Source organism: Platichthys flesus, chromosome 20 (assembly GCF_949316205.1).
Source record: "Platichthys flesus chromosome 20, fPlaFle2.1, whole genome shotgun sequence".
NCBI classification, from domain to species: domain Eukaryota; kingdom Metazoa; phylum Chordata; class Actinopteri; order Pleuronectiformes; family Pleuronectidae; genus Platichthys; species Platichthys flesus.
Genome location: NC_084964.1, coordinates 12454523 through 12469461, shown reverse-complemented (window position 1 = coordinate 12469461; position 14939 = coordinate 12454523). Strand labels below are relative to the sequence as shown.

The window sequence follows — 14939 nt, the reverse complement described above, 5'->3', positions numbered from 1 at the left end:
TAATCTGACTTTGCTCTCGGGGAGGGTCTTATGTAACCAACGCCGTCCATCTGGTGTCCTGAGATAATGAAACAAGCGAGAGCACTTAACAAAGGTGTTGACTCTCGGGACGTCAGTGTAGGCTCATCAAGAAATGGACGTTCATTTAACATCAGGCATTATAATTGATTGATATTCATTATGAGGCGCTCCGCAGGGGCCTGTGCTGATTAATAATCTCCTCATACATTCCATCTCCTGCAGCCCACACACTTCCCCTTCAACGGTTCACTTTCTCTATACGTTTAAGACAGAGACGTGTCATTGTTGTGATGTCATTTTGTTCATTGTTTGCAAATGACCTCGCCTTTTTATATATGTATATGTGTTTTTTGCACATCAATTTTATAAAGTTTTCTATTGCTCATTCTCTGCATGAGTCGCTTTTGTGCGGTGTCGGTGCATGAAGAGCAGTAGCTCAAATAAAACGTAAACACACACACACTCACACGAACACACTGAATTGAGCCTTCTTTATCTGAATTCTGTCCTTCGGAGCATCCAAAGCTTTCAAGGACAAAGTGACCCTACCAACCTCTACTCTGTGTGCCAGGGTGGGTGGGTGGTTGTGGGAGGGGAGACTACGCAGCTGCTCGTTCTGCTTATTACATGAGCAGAGATATGGCAGCTCGATAACACACACACACGGACACACACACGGACACACACACACACAAGTGAGGGTTTCAAGGCTACAGCTGCAAGAAGGAGTCAATCTCATTGATATGGATACGCTGCTTCCTACATGCCAACACAGAATGTGTGAGTGCATTTGTGGTCTTTAACCACCAGGTGATGCTGGTGCAGGGTGCACTGGGATCTCTGCTCTGTCCACTGTGGGTAACAAAACATATGAATATAAGTCAACGTTACAAGCACCGCACACTTACCATCAAATAACTGATATTAGCCGCAGCACAAATGCAAAAGCACAACATCACTGTGGAGTTTTAACAGAGCGATGACAATAACATGTGCTATTCTCTGTCATCACAGCTGGTGGTGCTCTGTCCTTGCAAGTCTTTATAAAAGATGGTTTTGTCACCAAAACGTTCAATCAAAACGAAAACTATTATGTAAACAAAACTGATTGAACACAGACAATGGTTGCCCACAAGGTTACATCAGTGTGTGCAAAAGGGAACCATGGTTTTCTGAGAAAGAAGGAAAAAACACCCCGAATATAACACAAACAGCTTTGACTATTGTATAATTCTCCATGACTGCTGTTAATAATGAATATAGGTCCCGCAGAAAGAGCCATAATGTACATATTTCACAATAGTCGCTACCTCTCAGTAAATATTTATCCAGGTCCTACTTTCACTTATACCTTAAAGGATTTCCTGTTGACCTTCTTCTTGCTCTGTTCCCACCATGTTTCCTGCCTACATGAAAACTATCACATGTTAAAGACTCAAAATCTATATAAAGGTAATAATATCCAAACAGAATAAATATTTCATGGCATTTGGGAAGAATTCAGAATTAGGATGATTGCCATAGCAATTTATTTCCTGCATTCACTGAATTTGTTTTAACGTAGACCCAAAAAAACAACATTCTAACAAGCATTAATAATGATTCATGCCATTACTCTGTACTGTAATGATTCTAAAATGAATGACAAAATGAAGGACGGGTTGTTTCTTTTTATGAATGTCAGAAGGTTTGGAAAGATGCTGCTCGCAGGTCAGACAGAACACAGAGAACAGAGTCTGATATCCTGTGTGTCCGCCTCTGCTGCGTCCTCAAGCGCTATGAGATCCTGGTCTTATCGTTTGATTTTTTTTTTTGCAGCTAAACAATGCCCTCTAGTGATTAAAATCGTACTAATTGACCAAATGGAATTCTACACAAATTCAAATTTTTCGAGACTTACACCCTCTCATGGACATATCCTGTGGGTTTAAAAGCATGGAAAAAATTATTGGGATTTGAATTTCAGCTTGAATTTATGTTTGGACGCAAATATGAAATGAGTGTAACACTGGAATAAATGAAGGTCTTTTTAATTTGACATCAATCAATGAACTCATGCATCATGCAGATATGATTTGATTAATTTCACTTGGTTATGTTAAATGGTAAATGGTCTGTATTTATTTTGTACTTTACAGAACAGTTATACATTTGCATTTATCAAATTTCTGGTTAAGTTTGGACTAGAAATTCATAATTGACTCTTCAAATGGAATTGCATAATTAAATTAAATAGACTTTTAAAAAAAATTGTAATTCCATTTAGTAATGTGTATGACTATCATATGCCTAATTCTTGCTCTGTTTCTAAAAAATAAAAATCATTAATTAGTTAAAAGAAGATAAACAATGTGGGTTAAGCCACTTAAATTGAAAAAGTTAATAACTCTATTTCCTTATGAGTTTAAGCGCTCACTCGTAAATTGATTTTTTTCAAATTGCACAATTGTCTTTCAAATGCAGATAAATTTCAGTCTTTGTTCTCCTATTTAATGATGAGTGTGTATAGAAAATCTATATTAAAGTGTTAGTTAGATCATCCATAAAAAAAAGTATATTTCTCCACTCCTCTAATATTTTCATAAAATGTTGGAGAATAGTAAATATTGATCCTTTATTAGCATGGGTGGATTACTGAATTGGCCAAACCAGCAAAGAATGGAATCACTTTTCATATTTGTGGTTAGAAAGTCAAAGAGCACAGTTACAGTTTCCAGCACATTCAGAACAACCACAAAGAAACAATGAGACACAAACTGACCACAAGGAAACATAAATGACCACAACAAGACATAAAATGAATGCGCAGAAATGCAAAAGGACTACAAATAGACACAAGATTATGGCTAGGAAACACAGAATGACTACAGAGTGATGCAAAAGGTCTACAAAATACATAAGATGACTTTACAGAAATACAAAAGGACTACCAGGACACATAAGATGACTGTAACGAGATGCAAAATGTGGACATAGAATCCCCAAAAGACTACATATAGACGCAAGATGACTACAAAGATACACAGAATATCAACACAAATAAACCAAACAAAAATGAGATACACACACAACTACAAACTACTTATTTAGTCCCTTATTCATTAAAGGGATAGTTCACAGAAAAATGAATATTCACTTATTATCGTTAACGTTAAATAAAACTGAACAGAAAATGCCTCCACGGGAAATAATTAAACAAATGCAGAGTAGTTTGCTCCTTGTCAATAATCTGGAAATAATGAACTTTAACCTTTTATGTGAAAGAGTGATCCTGGTCACAAATGACACTAACAGGAAGTAGCCTACGCAGTGTTTGGGCTCCATGAACACAGCTGACATCCTGGTGTGAGTTCACTTTATTATCATCATCGGTTCATCGATGAGTCTCATCGTTGATCAAATCGCCGCTTGACCGATTCCGAACCTCAACAGAAGGGTTTGTCAATTCCTCATGAGACGAGCCTCCTGGTTGGCTGTTCCAGGAGGAGCTCATCAACCCCCGTACGTGATTGGCCAAGCTCGCACTCTGGCTCTGTTTTTTCTCGCGATTCTTTCCCGTGTGGGTTAATGGCTCCTCCTGCTACAGACTGAGACGGAGCTGGCACCGAGCGGCGATACGGGGGGAGCTGCTGCACCACGGAGGAAAAAACAGGCGATTACACCCCAAATACCAGCGGGTTTTCGGTCGCAGTCGTTCTGGTGCGTCTGGGATAAGGGCCGTCCGGGTGGTAGACCGGGCCGAGTGCGACATTCAGCAGCGGGCGGGTCGAGGAAAGCTGTCCCATTTTTCAACAACCAACTCCCCAGATGAACTCCGTCAGAGCCACCAACAGGAGACCCAGGCGAGTGTCGAGGCCGCGCCCGGTGCAGCCCGAGCGGAACAACGGGGATAGAGGTAAGCTAGGCCGTGGGGAGCTTCGAGACGAAGCGGTGTCAGGGGGGTGGCGGTCCTGCGTGTTACCCCACGTCTGTACTGAACAGGCCGCGTTCGCCGCTCTACTGCGGCGGCAGCTGCAGCAGGAAAACCCGAGGCTTCTCGCTCTGTGGCTTAGGCCAGGCCGCGCTTTGTTTGGCTTGAGTGATTGGGGCTAGCGAACACCGCTAGCTTAGCTTCGCTTAGGTGGAGGTTGGGGGTTGTCTTCGCCCTCACGTAATGCGTATGCAGGCGCACGGATAACATTCATGGCTCATATTCAGGCATCTTCAGCTGGAGGCGAAGGGGTTGACTCCACAGCTTTAAACCGCAGCCTCCCGTGTGCGCTCGGCCATTGCATTCCCAGCTGTCACTAATGATTCCGAGGGTGTAAATCTGCGGCTTCTTGTGGACTGCCATTTTTGGGGTGTAACGTTAACAAAAACATTAGCAGGCGACCGGGGGGGGGGGCAATGCTAGCTAGCTGTCCCGGCTACAACAGGCTACAGCAGATCAGCTGTGATAGATGATACGGTGGAGGGGGGGTTTGGGACGATTTGGCTGTGTCCATTTTGTGTGCTTTTGGCGAGAAGCTAGCGCAACCCGCGGATTTGAACCCACATCCCCTTCCTTGTTCTCGGTGCCTGCTAGCCGGAGCTCGATTTGTTTACACCGCGGATTTGTCAGCTACGCAGTTGAGTTTGTAGCCCTTTAGCCGCACGTCCAATCGACTTCTTCTGCGGCCTTTAATTTTGACAGCACCCCCCTTTTTTAAAGACGAGCCTGGTTCTGCTCCTGTGAGAGTCACACGGCAAATGCACACTGGCCGATTTCAGCTGGGCATGACCGCATATAAGGGCCTTATGTGGCTGCAGGGGGTGCATCTGCCATTATCAATCATTAACCTTTGTCTGCCATACCAACTACTACTCTGCCTGTTAGCCTGCGCAGTATGCACACAGCATGTGAGTTGAATGCACACCATTGTTTAGTAATGCTCAGGACAATAAGAGTATCAATAGTAACAGTAGATGTTACCTGCAGTTAAAGGAAGACGTTTTAGGTGTTTGATTTAGTAAATGAAGTGAACTGTCTCCATGAAGAAATACAACAGATTTATTTTTTAATTACATGTCGTGCAGCTTTGTGCATTTCTAAAGTGCCACTTGACAAAGTGGTTGATGCATAGAACAATTGTGTTTTGCCTTTTGTGTCTAGATGAGGAGGCTCCTGCAGCTGCTGCAGCAGAAATGGCCATTGAGGAATCTGGTCAAGGAGCTCAGAACAGTCCCTACCAACTTCGACGCAAGACCCTGCTCCCCAAGAGAACCGCCGCTGCCTCTGCCACCGCCTCCGCCTGCCCCAGCAAGAGCCCGATGGACGTAAGACTGAAACATTTGACTGTGCATGTCTCCAGGCTTGTGTGTGAAAGAAACTGACCTGCTGATTGAGTGCGTCCTTCTCTGGGGGAACAATGATTTTGTGACACAGCAGTACATTTCCCAGTTTATTATTAAGTTCTTGAGTCCTGGCGTGAAGTTAATATCTCTTTGCCCTCTTTTACAGGGAGCGTCTACTTCATCGACAGAGGCCTTTGGCCATCGAGCCAAGCGGGCACGAGTGTCCGGTAAGAGCCACGACCTGCCAGGTGTGTTAAATCTCTGCAGCTGGGCAAGGATAGAGTTAGCTTCCTTTGTATTGATTCCCCCCTCCCTCCCTTTGTGTTCTGGTAAATCTTGTTATTTTGCAATCCATTAAATTACCTGACTCCATAGTGTAATGTGCATGGAATGAAACATTTTTCCGAAAGCTCATGTTGGGAGTGTGTGCCTTTGTTTGTGTGTTTATAGCAGCCCCAGCAGAGCAATATCTGCAGCAGAAGCTTCCAGATGAGGTCGTTTTGAAGATCTTCTCCTACTTACTGGAACAAGATCTCTGTCAGGCGGCTTGTGTCTGCAAGAGGTTCAGCCAGCTAGCCAATGACCCAATCCTATGGTCAGTGGAAACAATCCTGTTCCTGTTGTTGATGTCCATCGTGAAAAGAGAGAAGGCAACTGAAGTTCTGTGTATGTGGTTTTAATCTGGCAGGAAGCGTCTGTATATGGAGGTGTTTGAGTACACACGTCCAATGATGCACCCTGAACCGGGCAGATTCTACCAGGTCAGCCCTGAGGAGCATGAACACCCAAACCCATGGAAGGAAAGCTTCCAACAGCTGGTGAGTTTGTCCTTAAAGTGTTTTTGATGCGTCGTCTTTTCATGAAGAAAGTGCTCTCTGAGGAGCTTCCAACTCCTTGCATAGTCCTGGTTTTCTTTATTCCCTCCTTATGTTATCTCTCTCTATACTAAAAATATACAGGGTGGAGTTCAGCAAAGTAATTTTTGGCTTTGCAATAAAATCCATGCCGCACGCCAGACGGATAATGTTTGAACAGGGGGAAATGACTCTGTTAAGTTAAAATGTTTGATTTAATCTTTAAGAGCTTTTACTGTCATGCTCATGTCCAATAACTTGTAACACTTGCACACCATTATATCCTAATATCTCAAAAGCATTTCCTTAGCAAAGTTCTGAGGGAAATTCTTGCTTCTACTACTATTTTTTTAATACATGTATAGTATTCACTAGAAGTCAGTGTATTATTTCCATTCATCCTCAAACAGATACGTGTAATAGATGTTGATGTGCTCACTTTGTCCTTATGAGGTTATATAAAAAAATAGTGTTAAGTTCATCTGATCATCTTATAGTGTCCATCCACATCTTTTAAGCTCCTCAGGCTGATATGAGATAAACATGTATTATAACTATTTGGAAAATTGAAAATATTGGCTATCACAGAAATTGTGGTGTTTCATTGTCACTCAAATCCTAAGATGTTACTCTTGTCTTGTGTGGTTATTGCTGCAGTGTATTGTTGTCTCGTCTGCTTTGGTTGGTTTTCGGGTTGCATATATTTACAGCTGCACCCACCCGACTTTTTCTTGTAAACTATTCGGTTAATACCTTTTCCAGTCTGATAAAATACAATACAGGAAACCCACGCTGATTAAATCCTTTATTAGACTTTCTTGGGTAAGAAGATCTCTTCATTTTTTGTTTTCAATTTAAATAAAACAAAACTTTAGCACCAGAAGAAATTACACTTTTTAATTAAGCCTATACTAGCCATTGTAAAGGGATAATCTAATTATCAGGTTCTGTGAGACCCATGCTAGTGTTTGCAGTGATCAGCAGCTCTTCATATGGACCTTGGTGTTTTCTGTGTTGCAGTACAAAGGTGCCCATGTAAAACCAGGCTTTGCCGAGCATTTCTACAGTAACCCTGGCAGATACAAAGGCAGAGAGAACATGCTGGTAAGTTAAAACCTCAGAGTTGAAGAGAAAATCTTTACCACAGCTAATGTATACACTTGGTTGCTTTTCCAGGCTGCCCTCTGATAAATGATGTGATATTCTGCCTGAAAGACATTGTGCCTTTCACCCGCAGTACTATGACACCATTGAGGATGCACTGGGTGGGGTCCAAGAGGCCCACTTTGATGGCCTAATCTTTGTTCACTCTGGCATCTACACAGACGAGTGGATTTACATAGAGTCTCCCATCACCATGATCGGTGCAGGTGAGCATTTTGCCTTTAGTGAAAACTACACAAGGCACAAACCTAGATGCTTGTCCCTTCTGCAATCAATATCTCTCACATTCAGTGGTGTTTGTGTCCAAATGTTTGAGTGTTGAGAGGTTTTTCTGCTTTCTTCTCAGCTCCTGGTAAAGTAGCTGACAAGGTGGTGATAGAAAATACGCGAGACTCGACGTTTGTCTTCATGGAGGGTTCGGAGGACGCCTATGTTGGATACATGACCATAAAGGTAAACAACCTGTTTACAATCAACTTGAATACTTCGAGTGTTTATTTATTTATTTATTTATATACACATACATACATACACTGTTACACTGGAGAAAGTTCACCATGTGAATGTAATGAGACTAGATTAGATAGAGTTGAACTCAATGTTGTATGACACCAGTAATGCATTCAAAGATAAATATTTTTGACTGATGTTTGTAGAGCTGCATAGAAAAACACACTCTGTGAATCGTATTATTTTCTGTCTGCTGCTGTGAGATATTTTCTGACTCTCTTCTGTAATCGACTTCAATTATCTGTCGAACTGATGCCTCCAGTAGGCAAAGTCCAGTGTGGATGTGGTGGGTGGACAGAAGCTTGACGTGTTGTGGGTAAACTCAGCCTCTGTCTGACCTCTGCTGCTTTCCTCTCCGCAGTTTAATCCCGATGATAAGTCGGCGCAGCACCACAACGCCCACCACTGTCTGGAGATCACAGTCAACTGCAGCCCGAACATCGACCACTGCATCATCCGTTCCACCTGCACAGGTAACACACATGCAGTGATCACATTTACATAACACTTGTACAGCCTCAACAAAATAATGGTAGAGATGATTTGGCACCCTGTATGCTGATGCAACTTTAGCTTATACCTTTTACCAGATATCTTCTTCTGGCCATATGGTAACAATACATTTTATGTCTTGCAAGTGATTTGAGTTTTGCTCGTTGTTGCTTTATTTATTTGTGGGTTCCAAAAAATGTTTTGAACATGTCTGACATGATTAGATTTACCATTCTTTTTATAAATTTCACAAAATTTGAATTGTCGATATGAGAGATGTCCTGGTGAGGACACGTTTTCATTGCCACTTCCGATTAATCAAGACACTTCACCAAAACAGGCTTTTGCTGCAGGCAGCATCACCTTGGATTTACATGTGATGATTAGCTCCAGATGCAGTCACCTTCAGGTTACCTTTTGGCATTCGGGTTATATTTGAACTTTTGCCAAATAGGCGCTCCTGCCTGTACCACCATCACTTTTAAACCAAAACCTCTGCTTTGTTGTTTAACTTTCTTATGCGATAAGACTTTGGTACTCTGATTTGACTCTGCTATGGAGCTGCATTGCGCAGACACTTAAAGTTAACAATTGTAGCTTCTGCTGCAGGATGGTAGACTATTTTAAAAATTAGCATTTCATTAGATGATTGTGATCGCTTTGGCAGATGCATGTGACAAATCGTGTTTCATATATAAAATACTGGAATGGACAGGATGGGAGACAATCACAGCAGCATTAGTTGTGTAACATTGTAACATTTTTTATTGATAATCAACGGACCGATCATTTGAAAGTGAAAGTGATCATGATTTTTGGTCTACTTTTTTGTGACCCTGTGTTTTCCCCTGTGTATAGTGGGTTCAGCTGTATGTGTGAGTGGCCAGGGGGCATGTCCGACCATCAAACACTGCAACATCAGCGACTGTGAGAACGTAGGCCTATACATCACAGACCATGCACAGGTAATGAGAACTTGTTCTCTTCCCCCCCCCCCCATAGCACACATAATTCAAAATGAATGCTCTCACACATACAAGCTTTGATTCTCACTTGAAGATTTGTTTTTTCTCACAGGGGATTTATGAAGACAATGAGATCAGCAACAATGCGCTAGCAGGAATTTGGGTGAAAAACCACGGTAATCCCATCATTAGACGTAACCACATCCACCATGGACGAGATGTCGGAGTGTTCACCTTCGACCACGGCATGGTAAATACTCAATAGCCATGTCACGTCATACAATTAACTTGAAGGACCACCTAACCTTTTATTATATATGCCTTCTTTTCCATGTTTCAGGGTTACTTTGAGAACTGTAACATCCATAGGAACCGTATAGCAGGCTTTGAGGTGAAGGCCTACGCTAACCCCACAGTGGTGCGCTGTGAGATCCATCATGGCCAAACAGGAGGCATCTATGTCCACGAGAAGGGGCGGGGACAGTTTATAGAGAACAAAATCTATGCTAATAACTTTGCCGGTGTGTGGATCACGTCCAACAGTGACCCGACGATACGGTGAGAACACGCACTTCACACAGGAACAGCAACTTGATTAAACCTGGACAGGTACTTGCTATCTAGGTATTGGTTTGGTGCAAGATTAAACTTGCAAAGTATGATATTGATGTAAATGTAGAACAACAAATATTGCACCTTGTTTGCATCTTTTCATTTTGTATTCTTATGCATATCCTCTCCATGTTTGTGACTGTTTATTTCCTGTATATTCAGGGGAAATGCTATATTCAACGGTAACCAAGGAGGGGTGTACATATTTGGCGATGGACGGGGCTTGATAGAGAGCAACGATATCTATGGTAATGCCTTGGCGGGAATCCAGATTCGAACCAACAGTTGCCCCATTGTAAGGCACAACAAGATCCACGATGGACAGCACGGAGGCATCTATGTGGTAAATACACATCAGTGTGAAATTACGCCCTTCAGATATTTAACTCCCATCAGACCAGTTTTTCTTACAGATGTTTCTATGTGTGCGTTTCAGCATGAGAAAGGCCAGGGGGTGATCGAGGAGAATGAGGTTTACAGCAACACACTGGCCGGAGTGTGGGTGACCACAGGCAGCACTCCAGTCCTCCGCAAGAACCGCATCCATAGCGGGAAACAGGTCAAATATTCTTTGTCTAATATTCGAGTATTATAATACATTTATAGTTGTAATTAGATTTTTCGGGCTTTAATTGAATTGTGGTTAAGTGACAGATGAACTGGACCATTTACATTTGTTTTGGCTTTCATTCTTATTTTTTGTATTTTACATTAATGCTAATATAAACTTATGTATTTGAACTACAGTGTCATTGCTGTCACTTTTCTTTTTAAGATATTTTATATCTTCGTTCTGTGTTTTGATTATTTCTATTTACCTCCATTTAGGTTGGTGTATATTTCTATGACAATGGGCACGGTGTATTGGAAGACAATGACATCTACAATCACATGTACTCTGGTGTACAAATAAGGTAATGATCACCTCTCGTGTTTTTGAGAAATTCACAAAACCCCCTAGTTTTGTGAATTTTCTGATTTTAAATGTTTTCTTTAATCTTGACAGGACGGGGAGCAACCCAAAGATCCGGCGCAACAAGATATGGGGGGGCCAGAACGGGGGGATCTTAGTCTACAACTCAGGTCTGTATTTTACCACCTTTTGCCTCATATGTAGTGTGTGTGTACGTGAACTTCTGTGTCTAATCCAACTGTTTAATGTTTAATCAGGTCTGGGCTTCATCGAAGACAATGAGATCTTTGACAATGCCATGGCAGGAGTGTGGATCAAGACGGACAGCAACCCCACACTGAGAAGAAACAAAATACATGACGGAAGAGATGGAGGCATCTGCATTTTCAACGGAGGCAGAGGTACTGCAGTGTGATCTGTAAAGTCTTTGTTAACGATCAGAAAACATCAAATAGCTTCTGAACTATTCTCTCCATTTGGAAGATATGACGAGGACAGATTCGAACTTTAACATCTTCTTTCCTGTTAGCCTGGTCTTTGTTACTTGGGATTTTACTCCTGGATATTTATAGTTTTGTGTGTATCCTTTTTCTCCTTAGGGCTGCTGGAAGAGAACGACATCTTCAGGAACGCTCAGGCTGGCGTGCTGATCAGCACCAACAGCCATCCAATCCTCCGCAAGAACCGCATCTTTGACGGCTTTGCTGCTGGTTAGCTTTTTTCAAAAATAATCTCCATGTAGCCACAAATAACATCCTTGTTAATGTACATATTTGATACTGATGGCAGATTTTATCTTCTTCCTTACGCAGGTATTGAAATCACCAACCACGCCACAGCCACGCTCGAGGGAAACCAGATCTTCAACAACCGCTTCGGGGGCTTGTTTCTAGCATCTGGAGTCAACGTCACCATGAAAGGTAAAAAGCATCTTTGTGTAGTTGAAGTTAAGCTCACGCTGGTCACAAGCTTTGCTGTTTTATGGCAACCATTTATTCACAACCTTTTATTTTCTGTTCCTCCTATATCAGATAATAAGATTCTGAATAACCAGGATGCAATTGAGAAGGCGGTAAGCAGAGGACAGTGTCTGTACAAGATCTCCAGCTACACCAGTTACCCCATGCACGACTTCTACAGGTACACAACCGAAAAAACCCTAATAAACTGTTTATTGCTGCAATTAATATTTAGATTATCTACAGCAATTGTAATAGTTGTTATTTAACAAAAATGCCAAAGATTACTTTTTCACTCAGATGTGATGACCTTTAGCCTTTTACTCCTTGTATGACAGTGAAAAATATTTTTGAGTGTGTTGAGTTTCTGACAAAACAAGAAGTTTAAGATGTATATAATGTATTTCCTCTGCAGATGTCACACCTGTAACACGACAGATAGGAACGCCATCTGTGTTAACTGCATCAAAAAATGCCACCAAGGGCATGATGTAGAGTTTATACGGCACGACCGGTAAGTCTTTTACTTCCGTATTGGCATTTCTGACGAATAAGTTATTCTGGGAACAGAATCTGAGCAAAAGGGTGAAAATTTATATATTTTTTTTCTATCTCAAAAAACAAATGTGATTTCATTATTTTACGAACTTGTTTTGACATCTTCTTTCAATAATACTCTGGTTGTTAATCCTTGGTTTGTTTCCCTCTCAGGTTTTTTTGTGACTGCGGGGCAGGAACGTTGTCCAACCCATGCACGCTGGCCGGCGAGCCCACACACGACACGGACACTCTGTATGATTCAGCGCCACCCATCGAGTCCAACACTCTGCAACATAACTGAAAGCATCCGGTCGAGTTACACTCTCTCACATAAGCATACAAACACATTACATTGCACACAGCCATGCACAAGCGCACACACATACACACTTAAAACACACATTCACGTGCAGCCATAAGTACCCAGAGAGACTCTATGATTGTGGCGCTCTCAGACGGGATCAAGGTGAAAGGCTGCAGAGGAAGCAGCTTCCTGCCCACTGCAGACCGACTCGCTGCAGCAGAGTCAAGACTCCACTAGAGGGAGCAGTGGAGCTGAGGGTAGACTGACAGAATGGCCACAAGAGATTCCTCACCCGAGTATTTCTTATTGCAGTCTGTAGGCAGGGAGGTGAAGGGCTATACAGAGGGGCTGCCGATGGCCGCCTGCGCTGTTTTGGCAGCACACGAAATCCCCCCCCACCCCTGATGTAAATCCTCGATTCCCAGCCCTCTTCTTCTTCTTCACAAGAACTGCTGTCAAAGACACTTCCTGCTTCCTCGCAGCTGCCATCCCCATTGGCTGCCCATGCAGTTGTAACTAGGCAACGGATGGGAGGATGTCGCTCTGTTGTGTGTGGATAAAGAGAAAGATTGTGTGTGTGTGTGTGATGGAGCACTTGGGCTTTTTTTTTTTTTTAAAAGAAGAAAAGGTTCTGATCAATGGATTTTATTTCAATGCTTTCTCATGTAGTTTTGTATTTTCAAGCAAAGAGCTGACTGTATTTGAATGTCTTTTATTTTATTATATATTATTATAATTATTATTTTTCTTTGGTTAGCGTCCCCCCTCCCCGACACCCAGAGAAACTGCAGAAACTCTAACGTCCCAGTGGTGAAGTTCTTTCTGTGAAAGAGAATCTCGTTTAACACTAATGACCCTCTCCAGTATATTAGCTTCAATGGCAGGTGGAGGGACTCCACACTTGTATAAAGGTGTGTATGCGCGTGTGTAAATGTGTGTTGTGTACAGTGAAAGTGTGTGTGTGTGTGTGTATATGTACATGTTTATAAGTTGATGCAGTCAGTGTTTTGTGGAGAGGGTTCCAATAGGAGGTGCCAGAGCTCCTATTAACTGGAACTGATGAGTCAATCTGCAGTACCCCTATCCCCTACATCATCCCCCCCCTCCCCCGTGTATCGTGGTGACTGTGGCTCCTCATGCAGCCTGAATCGTATGCATGTACCATAACATCTAGACTTAATATATTGTGAAGTATTCAATAACCATTATGTAGATGCTAGTTGGAATTCAAAAAGGGGTATACTTTCTTAGAAAGACAAAAAAGAAAACAGGAAACTGACCATTTCTAAGAAAATAAAACTTTATTAGATCAGAGGTGTCCGTCTCGTAAATTCACTCGCTGTGATGGAAATCCAAATTCTGCAGTCACCACCACTCAAAGCTGCTTAGGTTACAAAAGTGATCACATGTTTTATAACTTCTGCCGATCCTCATGCGTTTGGAAACTTGCTATTAATGTGAATACTCAAACTTAAGTTTCAGAATATTTTCATTGCACAGTAGCTCCTGAGAAGAAAGGGGGAAAAAAAACTTCATTTTTCATTTCACACAGCTGGTCCTTTATTACAGAATCCATTTTCACATGACCCTTGTCTAGAGCATATTACTGGTTTGAGGGGGACCATCATTGCTCTGGTTTGATTGTTGGATCTACAAAATGTGATTTATGTCAGGTTTCTGCAAGAAATAAATAATATTGGATGGTATAGAGCTTACCCCCGCCAAGGACCCAACAGTCATTTCATGAAACCGCATTTAAAATTCACTAGAACCAGATTTTATTTGGATCTGCTCCAAATTGCCCCCTCATAAATACCCGTCCCATAAATGAGCTTGCAAATGTTAGTGTTAAAAAAGATTCTGGCTCTGCATCAAAATGTAATGGGCTCTTCCTTGAGTCATTTCCTATACCTTCATAAAATTTCATTGAAATTGACTGAGTCGTTTTTGTGTTGACCTGCTGACACACAAACGCAGGACAGGTAAAGTCAACACCACAGAAAATATCAGGCTTTGGATTTGAATTCACAGAGCAGCTATAAAAACAAACATCACTTTAATGTTTGTTGTGAGTAACTGAGTATAAAGCAATTTTGGAGGCTGCAGTTAATTGTAATGCATTATTTGGACAGGTGTTCCTATTGTTTCGACCACCCCATTCATTTCAGCGACCGAAACCTTGTCCTCTTAAGTTGTTTCAGTGACAACACTGACTTGGAGGGAGGATATCTTACAGCTCAGCATCAAACCGAGTTAGTTTCAGTGTGGTGCTCCAAACACACAGCGGTCAGT

At 42.0% G+C, this 14939-nt stretch overlaps 1 protein-coding gene across 3 annotated transcripts; it reads left to right on the top strand.

The window, feature by feature from the left end:
- The first annotated feature begins 3588 nt into the window (after nucleotides 1-3588).
- On the top strand, nucleotides 3589-13959 carry fbxo11b (F-box protein 11b). Of its 3 annotated transcripts, none has more exons than XM_062413802.1 (22): nucleotides 3590-3916; nucleotides 5153-5316; nucleotides 5501-5561; nucleotides 5785-5929; nucleotides 6023-6152; nucleotides 7209-7292; nucleotides 7426-7558; nucleotides 7699-7805; nucleotides 8224-8335; nucleotides 9213-9319; nucleotides 9432-9569; nucleotides 9660-9877; nucleotides 10094-10274; nucleotides 10368-10490; nucleotides 10760-10845; nucleotides 10938-11014; nucleotides 11102-11245; nucleotides 11444-11554; nucleotides 11657-11764; nucleotides 11876-11984; nucleotides 12219-12317; nucleotides 12515-13959. In XM_062413802.1, exons 1-22 carry the CDS (start codon nucleotides 3829-3831, stop codon nucleotides 12642-12644), a joined length of 2655 nt encoding a protein of 884 aa, XP_062269786.1. In that variant the 5' UTR covers nucleotides 3590-3828; the 3' UTR covers nucleotides 12645-13959. The 3 variants fall into 3 exon arrangements, with proteins under 3 accessions (XP_062269784.1, XP_062269786.1, XP_062269785.1); XM_062413801.1 differs by having other exon boundaries at nucleotides 5501-5582; XM_062413800.1 differs by having other exon boundaries at nucleotides 3589-3916; nucleotides 5501-5582; nucleotides 11657-11984.
- Nucleotides 13960-14939: the final 980 nt, after the last annotated feature.

Coding starts and splice junctions, on each gene's coding strand:
- fbxo11b (XM_062413800.1), top strand. CDS start 3,829: ATGAACTCCGTCAGAGCCACCAACAGGAGACCCAGGCGAGTGTCGAGG. Junction 10,275..10,367: donor AGCACGGAGGCATCTATGTG/GTAAATACACAT, acceptor TGTGCGTTTCAG/CATGAGAAAGGCCAGGGGGT. Junction 11,985..12,218: donor CCCATGCACGACTTCTACAG/GTACACAACCGA, acceptor TTTCCTCTGCAG/ATGTCACACCTGTAACACGA.